The 20,286-nt window shown below is 33.0% G+C and overlaps 1 protein-coding gene and 1 long non-coding RNA gene across 2 annotated transcripts; both read right to left on the bottom strand.

Moving 5' to 3' along the window:
• Positions 1-4,877: 4,877 nt before the first annotated feature.
• Positions 4,878-6,771, bottom strand: NUDX1 (nudix hydrolase 1). The gene is made up of 2 exons (XM_006840833.4): positions 6,408-6,771; positions 4,878-5,563 (listed from the first exon to the last, which is right to left on the bottom strand). Exons 1-2 carry the CDS (start codon positions 6,541-6,543, stop codon positions 5,271-5,273), a joined length of 429 nt encoding a protein of 142 aa, XP_006840896.1. The 5' UTR covers positions 6,544-6,771; the 3' UTR covers positions 4,878-5,270.
• A 10,240-nt stretch (positions 6,772-17,011) lies between these two features.
• LOC18430710 (uncharacterized) lies at positions 17,012-18,574 on the bottom strand. Its single transcript, XR_016058177.1, has 2 exons — positions 18,057-18,574; positions 17,012-17,571 (listed from the first exon to the last, which is right to left on the bottom strand). It is a non-coding gene; the product is annotated as an uncharacterized LOC18430710 (long non-coding RNA).
• Between the last annotated feature and the right edge of the window lie 1,712 nt (positions 18,575-20,286).

Below are 20,286 nucleotides of genomic sequence, written 5' to 3'. Positions count from 1 at the left end.
AATTAGTTCATGACAAGAACACCCCTAGGATACCACCAAGGGTGGTAAATCATTCAGGCATTTTTAAGTTCTGCACTTAGAAATCTTATGAAGAGCAATTTCTTTTCTTTCTGTACCCTAGAAATGACATGCTTGGGTTATGTTTTGATTGGGTGCCAATTAGAGGAAGCTTGGATGGAAAAAAGAATGTCAAGTTCTAGAGGTTTTTCTATTAGCATCTGTAAAAAGTCAATTGTCCCTGTTAGGTAAAGCCATGGGAGAAAGAACAATAAAATTTTAGGTAAAGCCAAGGCTTGAACAATCAAAGTAAAGCGCATGTTCCAATAGTATCCAGAAATGTGGTTTCAATAATGGAAATCTTTGTGATAGCCTTAAAATATATTTTCATCTTTAATTATAAAATTTAAAGATTAAAAAATATCGTAGATCAAGCCTAACTGATTAGTGCTTGAAGATGTGCAATGATATGTCCCAAGCTTAATTCTTACCAAGGGTAGGGGCCGTTTCCCCACGGAATCACCCAAAAAAAAGTGTAGATCTATGAAACTTGGAAATCTTGAAAATTGACGGTCCAAAAATACGTTACAAGATGTACTATTTCCAAAACTTGAAATCCATTTTTTTGTCATGTCCATGCATCTTGATGTTGAGATGATCAATTTGAGGATATTTGGGCATTAAAACAGCCTCTTCTAGTGAAATTTTTGAGGTGGGCTCTAATTTAATTGTTTAGAGCCTCAGCTCTATATAAACTTTTTCCTAAAATTTCGGGATTGTATACTATGTGACTATTTAGACAATGACATCACAATCATTTTTATCCATTGGATGTGAAATCTAATTAAATGAAAGTGTTTCACAACATTCTGAAAAATTTGTTTTGGATTTTGTGCCTAAACGATGATACATCATCAACCACTTGATTTCAAATTTAATAGTTAGTGATTATTATGACCTCCTTGCATCAAAAGTAAATGATCTCAGTATATAATTTTTCTTAAATTTCACTCTCTAATAATATATTGGATAACTATTGCCAAAACCCATTGTCTAGTGAAACAATGAAGGATACATATCAATCATGTATCTACATAAAAAGGGACACATGTAGGGCACTAGGCAAAGTTTTTGGAAGAAATTGGAGGCGAAACCCCCATTAAAAGCCAAGACCATAGCCAAAAATCTGAGACTTCCATGCAAGGCTCTAAATAGGCATGTAAGAGTTAACCGAGATGAGAAGTCCAACTTCCTCCTAAACCATGATCAAAAGGTCTCACTTGTAAACCCGAAGCTCAACCACATCCACGGCCTTGCTTGGCCTGTCAGCTAGCCCCATGCACGTGCAATGTGTTAGCACGAATACAAATTGACAGCCCATAGAAAGCTCGTCTTTCAATTCGAAGGAAATTTCCCTCTTACAAAGACACATAGAAGCTTTTTCTAAGTAATGTGGGACTAGGAATTTCTCATATGTCATCTCTTGAGTTGGATAAATACCTAAACAAACTGAAAATTCCTTTGTTGTTTGAAAACACAATGTTACACGGAAAAGGCTTACATAAGATTGTATCCTTAAAATGTAGAATTAAGCATGCACCTCAAAAATTCATCGAGAAAGGGTGTTCTAATGTTGGAAAACCCTCCAATTGATCATCTCGATATCAAGATGTATGAATATAAAAAAAAAAAAACAAGACACGTTGAAAAACCCTCTAATTGATCATCTCGATATCGAGATATATAAATATGAAAAAAAAAATTAAGATTTTGAATCTTGTTTATAGATCTATTTGATTTTAACCATTTCTGGAGTTTAAAAGTTTATAATTAGATATGAAAATAGATTTTTAGATAACCCTAATAATTTTTTACACCAATATTACATGTTATGATAGAATTTGGAGGTGCGCCTTATTGGATTGTTTAAGGTTGTTACATTATAGAAACCACACCCTTTTTAAAAATGGTCTAACTTCATGCGGTAAATAACCCTGCCACGTACGAAAGGAGGTTACATTAAATGCTTTTTTGATTAAGACAAAACATGGTGGGTTTTTAACCCAGAGGATTTAAATCCCACCATCTAGAATTCAAGTCATCTAAATGTCATCATCATTTGATCCGGTTTTCAGAGGCTAATTTGGTTCAGAATCACAAACCCCTTTTTTAAAATCAAGGTGGAGGTAATCATGCGATAATAAGAAATGATCGTATATGGCAATTGATGCATGAAATGTTGTATTTTGCTGCATTGAAAAATACCTTGTTATCTCAAAATAATAACCCATGTAATTTACAATTGTATACTTCACCTCAGCTATATGTATGTCAAAGCAGACACGGAGAAGATGAAGAATTCACCTGAGTTGATTATGGTTGACCAGGGATTTTGGGGCAAAATGTAGTTTACTGTCTGTGAACCACAATATTTCATGGTATAGATCATACCAATCCTCGAGGGTGCGCCCACAGCAGAGAGAGATCCTTTTCTATTCCAGCATAACAGATATAATAAAGGCGCCATTGTATTGGCATGGTAAATATAAAAGCCTACAAATTTGCTTGACCACTCAAATGCCCTATTAGCAGAGGTGACAATTTTGATTCTCTATTTTTTCCACACGAACCAAGTGATAGGTCTAGTCCTCCCCTAACCACCACACACCCACTGTTTTGATAGTGTTTAGGGTGGGAAATACCATAGCTCACGTAGAGATGTTTGTGTGGGCTCTGTGTTTGTGCATGTATGTTGTTTGTGTTTGTGTGCAATCTCATGACTCGCGTAGAAGGTGCAACGCAATTATCTCTACCTGAACCAATCGTGATCCATCTTGAAGTCCAGAAAAAAGATAAGAACACAGAAAACTATTAAAAAATCATATGAACTTGTTAAAGAAGATTTCTTTCAAGATACAGAGCATGAAAAAAATTACAATGACACATAAAAGCGCTTAGAGACTTCTATATGAACAACAAAACATCGTGGGTATCAACATGAGATGAGGGATTATTTTTCTTGTTAAATAATTGACTATGAGATATGGGATTTTTACCTGTAGAGGAGAGCAATTAAGGTGACAAGGAACTAACCCATATGATTGCCAAGGCAAGGAAACCTACTGGAGTTTTGTTTTCAGACACAGAGACCAGGAACTTCGGTAAGTGTGATTGGAGAGATCTACATGGTCATACTTCAACATAACTGAAAGCATCCAAAGATGTTGATCGAAAAACTAATACATGATACTTAGGATGGACCATCATTTCTTTGGTCCAACAGCTGTAAGGATTCAAGGTAAGATAACCACTGGATTTGCTACAGGAGGATTTGTTTAGATGGATGATATTTCTAACAAAATAAGAAAAAAGTCAAATTTGTAAGATGGTAAAACACTTTTTTCCAAAGAAGTTTCTATACTTCAGTTATAGATTCCTTCCCTTGCTTAAGTGCAGAAATTTCTTGTTTGCGTTGATACACACTAGTTTTATAACCTTGAGAGAACAAAGCTTTTTCCATAATCCCATATTTCCTTGGAATGGTCATAACAATAAGATTCATGTAGACAAGACATTCAATATAGTCGAATAGCCAAGACATCAAAAACTATTTAATAGCATTGACGTGTTGGGATAATTTAGCTTTAACTGGTGGAATGGAAGCATTGACAAACTCAAGTATTATGTTCTCTTCCTAGAAGAGCCTCACATATATGGCCCACTTTAGTCGTTACTACCACCGGATATAACGAGAATTATTATTTGCAATCATGGAAAATTAGACATTTAGACAACAGTAGGACTCGGATCAAATCGCATGTTTGATAATACTGTATGTTGTCAAAGATCAGTGAGAAATGTATACATAAGAAATAACTTCAGATGGTGTAGGGCAGGTCAAGTTTGCAGCCTCTTATACTTTCTTGACCAGTGCAGCGGAAGCTTGGACAACATCCAATGCATTCCTTAACAAAGAAACTCTATTCTTTCTTTTTTGTTGTTTTGACCCTTCTTGCAATCAAGATTACATGGACAATATGCGGTAAGTTGGATTCGTACCATCCTTTTAGAGCTTTGCAATTGATCATATGAAAAGCAAAGGCTAGGGATTGACAAAACACGAAGATCACATAATAGGGTGCTTCTTTAGCATCAATTAGTAAGTTGGATTCGTACCATCCTTTAGAGCTTTGCAATTGATCATATGAAAAGCAAAGGCTAGATTGACAAAACATGAATATCAGATAATAGGGGAACAAAACATGAATATCACATAATAGGGGAACTAAAGTGCTTCTTTAGCATCAATTATTATGCTAAATAATAAAGATAACCCTGGAGTTGGAGGGCCGTCACCTGAGTATGCCAGGAAAGGGAGGGACTTTGGTTACATATACTCTTAAGGAAACTAGTATGGAATACCTAAAACTAATTGAAAACATATTAATTGATTAGGAAACCTCCAAGGTTATTCATGATAGACAAGTGTTGAATGGACTCCAAGTTCTTTAAGGATGGTAAATGACTGATTCTCGGTTCCTCGATAGTACATATTAAAACATGACGTAGAGAGGAATTTCTGATCTCCTCAGCTATGTGAGGCTTTAAGCTCATATTGGAACTCCATATTTTCCAATAATAGTCAAACATAACAGAGAGAGAAAAGGCTAATCTGCTAAAAGAATTTCCATGTCTTAATACAGTTGTATTCATTCCCGGCGTAATAGAAAACTATTCTGTGTAGACATTAGCCTGCATTGATCAAAGGTCCCAGTGATTGAGCTAGCTTTAAAATGAAGTTCACTACATCTACAAATTACCACAATAATTCCCACAAAGATCAATTCATACCCATTTTATCCATCATCACAAGCAAGGACTGACCAAAATTGTTAATGCACTACACTTCTAGTAAATATAAAGTATATTCAATTGTTTACCAGCAGACAAGTGAGAACACATTTTTAAGGGGCCACCCACTATTTACTAACATTACCTATCCCCTTGGCAAAAGACAAGAAAAGTAACAGAAGATATCCCACCTCCACGATGCGTAAGAAGTGCAGAATAGGAGGCATGTGCGTGGACATTTTAGGAGTCTAAGCCATCAACTCAGTACAATTACATATTCCCCTGCAAAATCAAAATGCAAAGAAGAGGACAGGAAAAAAAACCATGACCACAAAAAGGTAACAGGGTCAACCTTCTGAATTGTTGACATAGAAACAATAGGCTTAGAGAAATGGAGTAAACCCACTTTCAACAGTAGACTTCTAAGTAAATGGAGTGAACCCACTCTCAAACAGGGTTTCCAGAGGTTGGAAAAGGGGTTTTGGGAGGTTTTCCCATTCATACCACTCCCATCCAGCACATTTATCAGGTTCTAAATTCTGAGGAATTTGTTGAGGATCAGCGAGAACACAACGCATAAAGATTGTCACATAATGCTTAGGTGTTGTCTCACTTTTTAAAATATTGTTGGTGACTGTTACAAATTCAATTTTTTTGACGTCTAGACCAGTTTCTTCTTTCACTTCTCTTGTTGCACATTCCTCCCATGTTTCCCCTGTCGCAAATAACACAATAAAGGACTAAGAAAAAAAACAAGGAAAGGGTTTATATAAAGTGCCAGCTTTCTACAGAAGTAAGGTGCACCTCAAAAACCCAACGTAAAAGGTTGTTTTTTCATCAGAAAACTCTCAAAATGGTCATCTCAACCTTGATATGTATTTACATAAAAAGGAAAAAACAATTCCAAGGTAACACATTCTATAGACCATCAATTTTCAAGATTTTCGAGTGTTTATGATCTGAAAGATCTGTATCATTTTTAAAGCTTTAAATTTAATAATAGGCATGAGAAAAAAATTTAGGCCATCATAAGGGTTTCAGGCACTGGAACTACAACTTTAAACAAGATTTAGAGGTGAAATTTACTGTGATTGTTCAAGGTTGACGCCTTATATGAACCTCACCCAAAAAAAAAGGTATACATATCCTCAGTGAGCATTAGTCCTATGTATTGGAGAGTATAAGCGTTTTAGAAAACTAAAATTACCAAGAGTGATCTTTTACTGTAATCTCCAATTGTGTCTACCAAAATTGATTATATCATGCATCCTTACATGAAAATGACCAAAATGCCAAAAACTGGCAATATTAACCAGAAAAACAAATTCACAGTAATTTTATCCATTGTTTTGAAGAATCTTTTTTGGAATAGTACTTCTATAATTTATCTGAGGTCTTTGCAAAAATTATCAAGATTAATTCATTCACTAAGCAAAACCCCAGAATTTTCAGAAGTAGTTGCCCTAAATCTTGCAACCCCAAAAGGTAATACAGAACAAAAAAACACTTCTTAATGGAGAGAGAAAGAAACAAAGTAGGGTTTGTTTTCTCTATCTTACCAAACTCGAGATGGCCACCAGGAAGGGCATAGGTGGAGTTTCCAGTAGAGGAGAGTCTCTTCCCTATCAATACTGACTTTTCTCTCACTACAAACGCTGCAACACCAACTTTCGGCGCCCGTAAATCGCTTCCCATTGCCAAAATTTCCCCAAAAAAGCTTTCCTCTCTCTTCTCTCTTCCCTTACTGGTTTATAAGTGCCGTTGGTTCCCGCCCAAATGGACTCTCTCTCTTCCCTGACTGGTTTATCCTTTACAGTGTGCCGTTGGTTTCCCCCCAAATGAGGGTGCTTTGATGCGTTCTGTCTATGGGAATCACTTCGGAAACTCCGGCGGGTACGTAACCCGAGCGCGCCACCGACTAGTGATCTTAAAAAAATAATAATAAATTTATATAAGTTTAATAGTAAAGAATTTGTGTTATATATTTTTTATGTGCTTTCAATCAGTTTGGCAAAGATCGAAGGTGTTAGATATTTATTTTTACATTCTGTTTCTTCGTTTTAAATTATTTCTACAATACCTCCCGTCACAAATTGATTTTTTTTTTAAAATTGTTTCGACAATACCTCCCGTCACAAATTAATTTTTTCAAAAATCTAGTTCTTACTTTTTTTTAACCTCATTAAGATGTGTTTTGTTTAGTTATACTTTGAACACATTTTTCCTATTTTTGTATTTTTTTTATATTTTTTAATTTAACTTTTTAGCTTTCCTTACTCAGACCGATTAACTCGAACTTGGCCCGAGTTTTTTTGGCTTAGTCATGGACCGAGTCTTGTCCTCAAGTCATGGTTTGGAACGGCGAATAAAGCTCCAGGAAAATGATAGAAACCCCTTTAGACTATAATTTCTTGGCATTCTCCCCCAGTATTCTTTGGCATCATTATCATCAATACTATTTATTTTTGTATGGTAAGGTTTATATAAAGTACCTACCTTATGCTATACAAATTTTTCTGGGAGATAAAGTTTTGGTGCTGCAAACCTTATGTTGGCTTCAAATTCTATTATTCAACAATATTTATAAAATTCAAAATTTTAAAAATGATGAAATCTAAAAGCATTTAAAAATCTTCAAAATAGACGATCCAGAAAACTTGTTACAATTGTATCATTTTTAAGACTTGATGTTCCTTATTTTTCTTTATATTCATATATTTTGAGATTGAGTTGATCAATTGGAAGTTTTTTCTAACTTCGAAACACTCTTTTCTATTGGATTTTTAAGGTACACTATATTTTGATAGTATAGGATTGAAACCTTACATAAAAATTTTCCATTTTTATATGTACCCCTAGAAGCTTTTATAGAACTAAAATACCCCCATATATAAATGCTAAAATTTGATACATTCTCTATCTCTAAAATTTCAATTTTAAGATAGTTTTTCTAAGAATTTTGGAATACTTTTTCGCTCTAAAACTTGAAATTTGATATAATTTCTCACTAAAAATTTTAACATAACTTCTCACTAAAAATTTTAACATAACTTCTCTATCTAAAAATTTAAATTTTGATATAATTGCTCTACCTAAAATTTTTGAAATAGGTTTTCTCTTTTAAATATTTTGAGATATTTTACTTTCTAAAAATTAAAATTTTGGGTAATTTTTTCTTTCTAAAAATTAAAGTTTTGGGAAATTTTTCTATCTAAAAAGTTTGAGATAGTTTCTCTCCCTAAAAATTTTGAGATAATTTGTCTTACTAAAACTTAAAATTTGATATAGTTTCTCTCTTTAAAAATTTGAGATAGTTTCTTTTTCTAAATTTCCAAATTTCAAGTTTTTAGAGAGAAATTATCTTAAATATATTGAGGGTATCTTCATTTCAAAAAACTATTTTCTTCCTCAGGGGTAGGATGAAATAATATATAAGATTGGGTTTGTTGGTGTGATTTGAAAAGTGTTGGTGGTGGACATGCCAAGAAAGTATACCCCAAGGGCTCTATAGTTTTTCTAATTTAAAGTGGACCAAGATAGTTCAATTCTACAGAGACGTCCTCTTGTTCTTGTTATTGGAGAAATTTATAAAGTTACCTACAAGAGATGAACAATTTAATGTCTTACCCATATCTTTTCTTTTAATTTCAAAATATCCATAAAAATATGCATGATCTTTAGTTGGAATAGTGATAATTGGGTAGAATGTTAAATAATTCATCACTCATGGGTATTTTGATAAATTGTTATTTTTTGTAAGATATATTATAAGACCGTGCACTTTTTGTATGGAGAGGTCACATTCACCCTTATGAGGGCTTTAAACTAGTCTGGGTAAAGGAGGTGATTTGTATTAGGCAGTCAGCAAATGCCAAAACCTTTCTATGAATCCTGAGTCTATAATACTTGTTTGTGCTAGGACGTTCCTCGTTAGCAGCGCATTGTATTGAAATCCGGGTATAATTAGAAATGAGCAACGGTTAGGTACAGTATTCCTTAAAAGCGACATGCCGCAGTGCCACCCCCATTGCAATGAAAAATAGACAAGGGTTCCCGCAACATTGTGGATGAGTGCAAGTAAAGAAGCAAGTCCAAGATAATAGGATTCGTCTAGCATGAAATATAGAAACGCTTATAGGTAAGAAGAGTACGGAGTTAGTGAGTACAATGAGACGAATGAGAGTAAACATGGCTTATCTACAAGAAACTAAGTGGAAAGAGAAAAAATCTACGGAACTAGAAGAGTATAAACTTTAATAAACATGAAAGGATGATAATAGAAATAACATCGGCATAATAGTAGACAAAGATGTAAAAGATAAAGTAGTTAATATCAAGAGAGTAGGTGATAGGCTCCTATTAATTAAACTTGTATTATGGGAAGAGATAATTAATGTAATTAGTGTTATACACCACAAGGAAGACTATATGATAGAATTAAGAGACAATTTTGGGAGGATATGGATGGAATATTCCAAGACACGCCAAATGGAGAGATGACCTTTTTAGGAAAGGATTTAAATAGATATGTAGGTAAGGATAATAGAGGATATGAAGAGGTATCATGGAGGATACTGGTTTGGTGAAAGAAATGAGATGGGTGGGGCTATTCTAGATTTTGTTGTGGCCTACAACCTAGCAATAGCAAACACTTAATTTAAAAAGCAAGATGAACATTTAAAAACCTATAATATGGATCACATAAGCTAGATAGATTTCTTCGTAGTTAAGAAGGTAAATTGACCATTATTAAACGATTGTAAGGTTATCCCTGGAGAGAGTTTGTTACTGAACACAGACTCGTAGTCATGGACATCTGCATACAGACATGGATGAGAAGGGGTGAAATTAATAGGTGTCCAAGAACTACATGGTGGAATACAGAAAAATAAGAAAATAGAATTATTTAGGGACAAATTAATTAAATAAACAAAATAAAACTTTGAATATGAGATCAATATTATGTGGAGTGAGATGACTAACTGTATTAAGAATGTGGCAAAACAGTTTAGGAGAAACCGAAAAACCAAAGGAAAAAGAAATTCTGATTTAGAAACTTGGTGGTGGAGAGATGAAGTTCAAAAAGCTATTACCAAAAAATGACCATGTTATTAAACTTAGCAATATAATTAAAATGAGCAAAACTTAGAATAATATAAAAATACTAAGAAAAATGCTAAACAAATTGCAAGTAAGGTTAAATTTAAAGTATATAATAATCTATGCAATAAACTAGGAAAAAGAAAAGGTGAAAAAAATGTCTCCAAATTAGCGAAAAATGATAGAGGTAAAATATAGGGATCTAAACCATATTAAATGTTAAAAGCAAAGATTAAAGGGTCTTGGTGAAGGATAAAGAGGTTGATAATGACTTGAGGCCTTAGCGGTAATATTACTGAGCCACATGATGAGGTCTTTAAGTCCATTTTCACCAAAGGGTCTGGACCCAAATCCCTACAGACTTGCCACTTTTAAACTTACCCAAAAAGAATAAAGAAGTCAATGAAAGGTGGACATTTTATTTTTAAAAATGATTAAATGACAAATATAATAGTTCATAGCGATAGAAGGATCCATTGACAAAAATGACGTGGAAGGTCATATGTAGATTTGCATGATTATGTTATCAGAAGTGAAAGAAGCTTCGAAGAGAATAAAAATAGGAAATATTTTAAGTGGGGGAGAATGATTAATCAATGATTAAGATGTGAAATGAGTGTATCAAAAAACTAATTTGGTTTTATGCTAAGGAAGTCAACAACTTAAGTTATTTTCCTACGTAAATGATTGAAAAGTCAATGAAAGGTGGAGAGTTTATTTTTAAAAATTATTAAATGACAAACATAGCGATGGAATGAACCGTTGACATAAATGAGGTGGAAGGTCATATGTAGATTTGTAAGATTATGATATCAGAAGTGAAAGAAGCTTTGAAGAGGATAAAAATAAGAAATACTTTAGGTGGGAAGAGTGATTAATCAACGATTAAGGTATGAAATGAGTGTATCAAAAAACCAATTTGGTTTTATGCTAGGGAAGTCAACAACTTAAGTTATTTTCCTACGTAACTCATTGAGAAGTTTAGGGCTAACGGAAGAGACTTCGAGATACTTAGTTTTATTACTCTCTTTGCATGATATCCACTAATATTAGTTTTAACCCCCTTTTTTTCTCATGTTTGTTCTATCCCATGTTATATTCCTATTTATATTCTTACTTTGTATTCATATCCCTTTGTCTTGTTAATAGGGATCTCTTCTCCTTTCATATTCATGTTCACGCTCTCTTTTCTTTAATCTTGTCTCTCTCTTTTATTTTACGTTCTGCATGCTTAATTTAGATAGTAGCTTATACTTTGTAACGTCCATGCTTTTTACTTTCTTATTCTTCTTGCATTTCAAAGTCAAATTCTTTACCCATGTTTACCTATATCTCCTTAGTTTAGTTGCTTATTTTGTAGTTCTCTTCTCTTATTCTCTTTCTAAATCTATTTTCTTAAAAACTTCATTTTACCTCAAACCGCCTTTTGAAAGATTTCTTTGTTGAATCCCAAAGTTAAGATAGGAGAGAAGCCGACTTTGTCGGCAGTCAAAGAGAGATAAAGTCTTAGGACCCGATTCTCCCTCGGAACATAATTTGACGGGACCCATACTCTATCAACTCATCGATTTGTTTGCATCCGAAACCAATGCAAGGGTGAAATCCTTTACCCGCAATTTCAAGTATAAACATGATGCCCCCTTCTGGTATTTGCATTGCCGGACAGGATGGCAAGTATGGAAAAAAAAATGGCCGTTGTAGGGCGGGCAGAGGGTGGTGCTCATAATTTCGGACAAATGAGATCCCATTTGATAATTGAGCCCTCCCCCACCAATAGTGTCCGTACATAATTTGCTCAAATATATATTATTATGTCAACTATATATCATTAAAGCTACCTTTTGGATAGTGTAAGTGCATGCTTGTCAACAAGGCTGGCAAATACGCATCTTGACATCAGGCAGCCTAACCAAGACTTCATTCGCTATTTACTTAATAAAATTGGCTGCTATATTATATATACTAAGTTTTTATCTTCATCTTCTTAAAAAAAAATTTGAGCTAAACTCCAATGAGTTAGTTGAACTCCAACGAGTTAGTTGAACTCACCTGAATAACTTTCCTTCGCCAAGGCCCTAGTACCTTGGCCAAATCGATTTTCTGAACGCTACTCATCTCCCTTTGCAATACAGTCTCTCTATCTCATATCCCCCTCTCTCTCTCTCCCACAGTACCATCACTCTCCCCACCCTATCTCTCTCTCTTCCCTACACTACCATCTCTCCATTGCACTAGCACCTCTCTCTCTTCTCTACACTACCATCTCTCTCTTGTACTGTAGAAGTCAAGTGCACCTATAATATTTACTTAAAGATGTTGTTTCGGCGTCGAAAATCTTATGATAACTTTAAAATCTCTTTTTAAATTCAGTTAGAAAATTTAAAATTTGAAAAATGGTACAGATCGAGCAGATTAATAAACATTTGAAAATCTTGAAAACAGACGGTCCAGATGACTTTTTACTAAATGTACTATTTTTTGAACTTGAAATTCTTTGTATTCTTCATATCCATTCATCTCAAGGTCTAGATGATCAGTTAGAGGTTCTCCTATGTGGGAACACTCTCCACTGTAAGATTTTTGAGATGCACCTTTCCTCAACAGTATAAGGTTACAACCATATACAAACTTTTTCTTTATTTATAATCAGGAGCTGTTTTCCTTAAAGGGAGGAATTATCAGCTGAGTTTAACAGCTCTCTCTTTTCTTTAAGGGGACCAGAGCAAAGGCAAATTTACTTTCGAATTCAACTGCTTTTTAACTTCTTCTCCTCCTCATTCTACAGGGAACAAATCGACCACCTCTCTCATCTATTGAATTGGTTTTTACTTCACATAATTTTTTTGCATGAAATAAATTAACGAATTCGGTCTTGCTGGTTTTTCTATATGTTAAAATTTGGTTTTGAATGTTTTTGGGTTTCATTAGTTTTCATGTCAATATGATTTCTCTATTTTTTCTCTATTGGTCAACAACATTAAAAGTTAGCTAAACCCTTTCAATAACAAATAGGTGCAGTAGGCATACGGATGCATCCGTAGGTGTAGAAGTAAGATGCACCTTCAAATTTTATTATGGTATATAATTTTGATGTAAAGTGTTTTTAGGATTATCTCAAAATCGATTTTTATATTTAGTTATAAAATTTTAAATTTTAAAAAATAGTTAAAATCAAGTAGATCTATAAACATATGAAAATCTTGAAAGTGGACAGTGTAGATAGTATGTTGTAAAATGCACTATTTCTGATACTTAAAATCTTTTGATTTTTCGTAGTCATACATCTCGGTGTCGAGATGATCAATCAAACGGTTTTTCGACATTAAAACTACCTTTTTCGATGGATTTTTGAGGGGCCTCTATGGTTCTACATTATAAGGTTGCATGCTTATATAAACTTTTTCCATAACAAATTAGAAGAGAGAAAGTATTTGACTTAGCTAAACCCTGTCTAGGAGATATCATGAAGCCACCAATCTATCCAGATCTATCTAAAATAGAAGAATCTAGAGCCTAAAAGGGAAGGGCATAAGGATAAATTATCCCAGAGTTACCTTAATTTCTAAAGAGACAGCAATTACAAGTAAGAAAACAAAAGTTGTATGAAATGGGAAAATTGGACCTTTTTGTATGGTAGGAAAGTGGCTCAAAGTAGAAAGTGTAGTTCAAACGTCTTTTCACTCTTGCACATGTACGTGTATCAATGGTTTAAAAAACGGACCGGTGACCCGGATCGGGCTTCCAAAAAACCGATCGGGATCGGCGAATAGGCGATCCGGATCGGGAATCGGGTGAATCGGTCAGAATAAAGCTTAAAAAAAATCCAAAAAATTTATTAAAATTCATTATAAATATTGTTTTTTAGGAATTCAATAAGAAATGAGGTACTCCATTAAGAATTTTCATGTTTTTGAATTAATATGCGAATATTGATATGCTCTTTCCCTGCATGAACCGCCATTCAGCATTTAATTTACATCACACAAAAGGATAAACATATAATTATCATGGAATAAGTATATCAACATACATAGACTGCAATAAAGCATAAAATTGTAACATATGATCCAAAAATAAAATGATAGACGACGTTATTGTTCTTCTTGGTCACGCTGGTGCCATTGATTGAATTCGTTTAACAATTCATTGATTCGATCTAAAAACGAATCATCGATATTAGCGGGCGTCTGACTATTCCCAAATTCTTGAGTGTTAGTGTTTTGTTGTGTTCACATCTTTTCGGAAAATCATCATTTTTCAAATATTTCGATCATGGAAAAAAAAAAAAAATTACAGCAAACTCAAACAATAAAAATTAAAAATTGGGTTTAATACATTATGATAATCAAAACTTTATCACGATTTTCACATCTTTTCGGAAAATCATCATTTTTCAAAAAATTCGATCGTGGATAAAAAGAAATATAAAAAAAAAGTACAGCAAATTTTCAAAAAATTCGATCATGGATTACAAAAAAAAATTCGATCATGGATTAAAAAAAAAAATTAACAAATTTTCAAAAAGTTCGATCATGGATTAAAAAAGAAAAATCACAAATTTTCAAAAAATTCGATCATGGATTAAAAAAAAAAATCACAAATTTTCAAAAAATTCAATCATGGATTACAAAAAATTCGATCATGGACTACAAAATTTTCGATCATGGATTACAAAAAATTCGATCATGGATTACATAAAATTCGATCATGGATTACATAAAATTCAATCATGGATTACAAAAAAAAAAAAAACATAAAAAAACAAAAAATTCGATCGTGGATTACAAGAACAGAAAAAAACAATTCGATCATGGATTACAAGAAAAAAAAACAAACATTTCAACCATGGATTACAAAAAAGTCGATCATGGATTACAGAAAATTCTATCATGGATTACAAAAAATTCGATCATGGAATACAAAAACAAAAAATAAAAAAAAACAAAAAATTCGATCGTGGATTACAAAAAAAGAAAAAAACAATTAGATCATGGATTACAAAAAATTCAATCATGGATTACAAAAAACTCTATCATGGGTTACATAAAAAACAAAAAACAAAAAACAAAAAATTCGATCATGGATTACAAAAAAAAAAACAAACATTTTGATCATGGATTACAAAAAAAAAAAACAAACATTTCGATCATGGATTACAAAACATTCGATCATGGATTACAAAAAATTCTATCATGGGTTACAAAAATAAACAACAAAAAATAAAATTCAATCATGGATTACAAGAAAAAAAAACAAACATTTCAATCATGGATTACAAAAAATTCGATCATGGATTACAAAAAATTATATCATGGGTTACAAAAAAAAAAAAGAACAAAAAATTCGATCATGGATTACAAAAAAAAAAAAAAAGCAATTCGATCATGGATTACAAAAAAATCGATCAAGTATTACAAAACATTTGATCATGGATTACAAAAAAAAAAAAAAAAAAAAAAAAAAAAAAAAAAAAAAAGAAGTTCTGTTCTTCACAAACAGAGCCATTTTACATAAGCGATTTTAACTCAAAAATCTACCACCAAGTGAATAAAGTACATCCAATTGATTATATTTTCTGATAAACAACAATATAAGGAATCAAAACCCTAAATTTTTAACACATTATTTCTAATATATCATGAAAACAAAATCAAAAGGCGGAAAAAAAAAAAAAAAACAGCGGAATTTTGGTTCCGCAGACATCTCAGTGTTCATCTCAAATTTCATGCTGTAATTGACCAGATTATGTAAAATTGAAAATTTTAAATCATACTAGACACAATAAAGATTAAAAACCCTAATTATTGAACTCATTATGTTCAAAATATGCCGTGAAATAAATCAAATGGCGGAAAAAAAAAAAAAACCCAAACTTCTTACCTGATTTTGTGAACCGAAGCCTTCAATCTCCAAAAAACTCTGTTTTTCTCAACGATTATCACAAATTAGTAACAAAAGGTTTTGATTCACAGCTTTACGATCAAAATGCCTACAAATTTTGAAAGATTCATGCCCTATTTGGCATGAAACTTTCAGAAAAGGCGGAAACCCTAAACACCAAAATTTTCAACCATTTAATCCTTGAAAAAGGTGAATAAAGCTGTTTACAGCCTGCAAATTAGATCACATGCCAAAAAAAACAAGAAAAATAATCAAAAAATGACAAATTTCAAAGAATCCCGTGAAGAACACTGTGCAACCCGTGTTCTTCACGGACTCGCCGATTTCGCACAGTGACTCGGCGAGTCACTGTGCAGAATCGTCCGGTTCTCTCTAGAACCGGACGATTTCCGATTTTTTGGCCGATACGATCCCCTTTTTACGATTTCCAAATCGAACCGAGCGAGTCCGGTTCGACTCGGCGTTTTTTAAAACACTGATGCGTATACAAATACGCCAAACGCTGCGCATGCTCTGCATAAGCTTTTACGCTCTCCCATTTGTTCTATAAACATAAAGCTAGAAAGTTTGTCTATTTAAATACATAACTTTCGATTCTCTCGACTAAAAACCTGTAACTCCTCTCTTTATAATGTAATATTTTAGAAATAGTATAAATTTTAGGATTGAACCTTTTTTTTTTTTTTTTACCCAATGGATAAAAATTATAATGCCAAAAGCCAAGTATAACTCTGACGCTAATACATCAGCTCTTCAAACTAGAGTTTGTGGCAGCTCTCTTATGCAATGAAAAATTAGAATTGATCACCTGCAAAGAATTCATCGAAGGATACCAAATGGGAAGAGAAGGCAACCAATTAGCAAATGGCACATCCACATCAACTCTGAACTTTTTAACATAAAATATGATTGAATGGACCAATGTTAGAAGACCCGCCTCGCCCTAGGTAGTCGGCCCTGGCCCGGGAAGAGTTATTCAGGTGAGTCCCAGTGGACTCATCCGAGTACTGAGCACTTTGTGTAAAAATTTAAGGCAACCTAAGAAGTTCAAATAAGCTTAAAAAGGTATATAAAACATAGATTTAAAAAAAATGATTTATAGTTTGAGACACTTTAAAAGTCCCAAAAAATAATAATTATAGGGCATAATGACAAAAAAAAAAAAAAAAACTCACCAATCTCTGCCAATAACATCAAAATTACGTATAAAAATTGTACACATTAATACCATAACCAACACAATTCTTAGAAGATAACTACACTCAATACTATTCACGCAAAAAAATTACACTCAATACTTGTGAGAGCACATATCTAAGAGATCCAACAATCTACCTACTACTAAATACGCCCACTAGAAGAGAACCCACAACCACTAAAATGTAACAGAGTCGACTTTCTCAAGATTTGAGTATAGAAGCAATGGATTGTGTTAAAATGGAGTAAACCCACTTTCAAGCATTCACTGCAATGGTGGAAAGAGAGGTTTGCGGAGGTTATCCCATTCATACCACTCCCACCCACCACACTTATCAGGCTCTAAATTCAGTGATGTTTGGTCTGGATCATGGAGAACACAACGCATGATGATGGTCACATAATGCTTAGGTCTTGCCTCACTCCTCAAAACATTGTTTGTGACTGTAACAAATTCGACTTTCTCGACATCAAGACCGGTTTCGTCTCTCACTTCTCTTGCAGCACATTCCTCCCATGTCTCCCCTGTCGTAAACAACACAAGCAATATATACATAGATAAGGAACACATGCAAAATGCACAGATAAATAAGTAATAAATCCTTAATCATCATGGAATGGCAGCCACATGACTTTCAAGTTTTTTGAAATCTACAAATTCAACTTTCAACTTAACAATATTTCCAGTTTGCTTTAAGGAAAATGTTGAAAAAATGTACTCTTATTCACCATTACAAACTCAAATTTTTATCCAGAAAATAGCAGTCTTCATCGAAAGTCAAATTTGCATTGCTTTCAAAACTGTTTTTCCCAATCTTATTGTACGAACTCATTCATATAAGTGTTTCGAATAATCACCAAGCCGATGTAGATAAGCAAAGAGTTTCAAAGCATCAAAGAAATCGACACCCAAGAAATTGTAATTCGAACTGAGAACAATGCAAAAAAAAAAAATCTCTTCTTTTAGGAAGAAAGAAAGGAAAAAAATTAAGAGTGTTGCTTTTTCTGACCAAATTCAAGATGACCACCAGGAAGTGGCATAGGTGGAGTCACCAACGGTGGAGAGCCTCTTCCCCATGAGAACTGAGTTTTCTCTCACTATGATCACTGCAACGGCCACTCTCGGTGCCGGAAGATCGTCGCCCATGGCAGAATCGCCGGAAAACCACCCCTTCTCTGTTGAGCGAACGATGAGTACAGGTTTTTGTATTCCGTTGACCCCTGCTATCCGCCTACCCTGTTGCCTGGAAGTCCAACATTGAATCTTGCTGCGCACGTTTTAACATGGGCACGTATTAAGAGGTGGCAACGGGTCACGCCCAAACCGGACCCGAATTATTATCGCGACGCGGAGCTGACTTGGATTACATTAAAAATCTGGAGAGTCTTGCTAGTACATGCAAAGAAAAGGGAACCCCGAGACCATATTCTTCTTCTCGGATATGAGTTTTGATGAAGTCTCGAATGAACTCAAAGAAATTTTCATCGTCGGTTGTAATCGTATGTGCATTCCAAATAACTGCAGTAGCTAAATATGAGGTTTAAAAAAATAGATCGGTAACCCAAATCGGCCATATCAAAAACTGTGTCGGATCAGTGGATTAGATAATTGGTTGGATTGGTTGGTTTTGGCTTAAAAAAACCTTAAAAATAGTGTTTTTTGAGTTTAAAATTTTTTTTGGGGTTGTTATATTATGTACTTTCATTATTTTACAAAAATACGTGAATTTTGAGACGTTGTTTCCTTATCTAGATATCTATAAATTATTAGTTATAATATAATATTATGATATTGCATTAAACATGATTCAATAAATACTAAAAAATACTTCTATGTAATAAGAATAAAAATAATAATACCCTATATAAAGTGAAATTTGCATCACATCAGGTCTTAATTTTCTCTACTCATCGAAAATTATCACAATCTAACCTATTATAATATTATATATTAAAATTGGAATTATTATTTTATATTTTATTTTAGCTATGAAAATAAGAATAAATTTAAACTTTGTCTTATAATATCACCTAATTTCTTTTAAAAAATTTATTTATAACTATAACAAAAAATAATACATTATATAATTTGCATCCATCTTTAAGGTGGATGATTTATACCTCGAGGACTGCAAATGTAGAAATGCGGTCCCCGCCGCATGAAACAATTTTCCTAAAAATAAATATAAAATGCCTTATATATTTTGATGTTATGACATTAAAAAAAAATGGGAAATTATTGCTAATATGCCTATATTTTAATAAAATCGGGAAAAAAAAAAACCCTCAACTTTCAAAAACCTCGTCTACACCTGTTTTCCTAATTTTTGGCTTTTTGTAGATGAAAATACCATTTACGATAGTTTTTTACCGTAATGAACATTACGGTAATTTAAATACCGTATTAAGTTGAAGGACTATTATGATAATTAAAATACCGTAATACCTTAAAGTAGTATTACGGTAATTTAATTGCCGTAATAACATTACGGTAATTTAAATACCGTAATACTCATTATGGTAATTAAAATACCGTAATACCTTAAAGTAGTATTACGGTAAATTAATTACTGTAATATTGCCCGAGCCTCATAACAAACGATTTTCTACTCTCTTGAGTCTAATATCTATTTCCTCCCTCGACAAAAATCCATGTTAGCTGTATTTTTTCAAATCTCAAAATTTTAAGATATAATCTCTACTTAATTTTTATATGGTTAAATAGGTGTTTTTGAACGAGAGAGTAGATCCACATAGTGCTCCCATGGGAACATGAATTTTTGTAAAGAGAGAGGGGTAGACATTATAGGAGCACAATATGGATCTACACCCTTGTTCAAAAACACCTATTTAAGAGTATTTTTGTTCTAAAATTTTGAAAACCATATAAAAATTAAGTTATCCTAAAAGTTTGAGATTTGAAAAATACACCTAGCATAGATTTTTGTCGAGAGTGTAAATAGAAAGTAGACTCGAGAGAGTATAAAATCTTTTGTTTTGAGGGTAGGGCAATATTACGGTAATTAAATTACCATAATACTACTTTAAGGTATTATGGTATTTTAATTACCATAATGAGTATTACTGTATTTAAATTACCGTAATATTATTACGGTAATTAAATTGACGTAATACTACTTTAAGGTATTACGGTATTTTAATTACCGTAATACTCCTTCAACTTATTACGATATTTAAATTACCGTAATGTTCATTATGGTAAAAAAACTACCGTAAAGG

This window comes from Amborella trichopoda, chromosome 6, assembly GCF_054954075.1.
Source record: "Amborella trichopoda isolate Santa Cruz 75 chromosome 6, AtrichopodaSantaCruz75HAP2 v2.0, whole genome shotgun sequence".
NCBI classification, from domain to species: Eukaryota; Viridiplantae; Streptophyta; class Magnoliopsida; order Amborellales; family Amborellaceae; genus Amborella; species Amborella trichopoda.
This window is presented reverse-complemented; position numbering and strand designations above follow the sequence as displayed.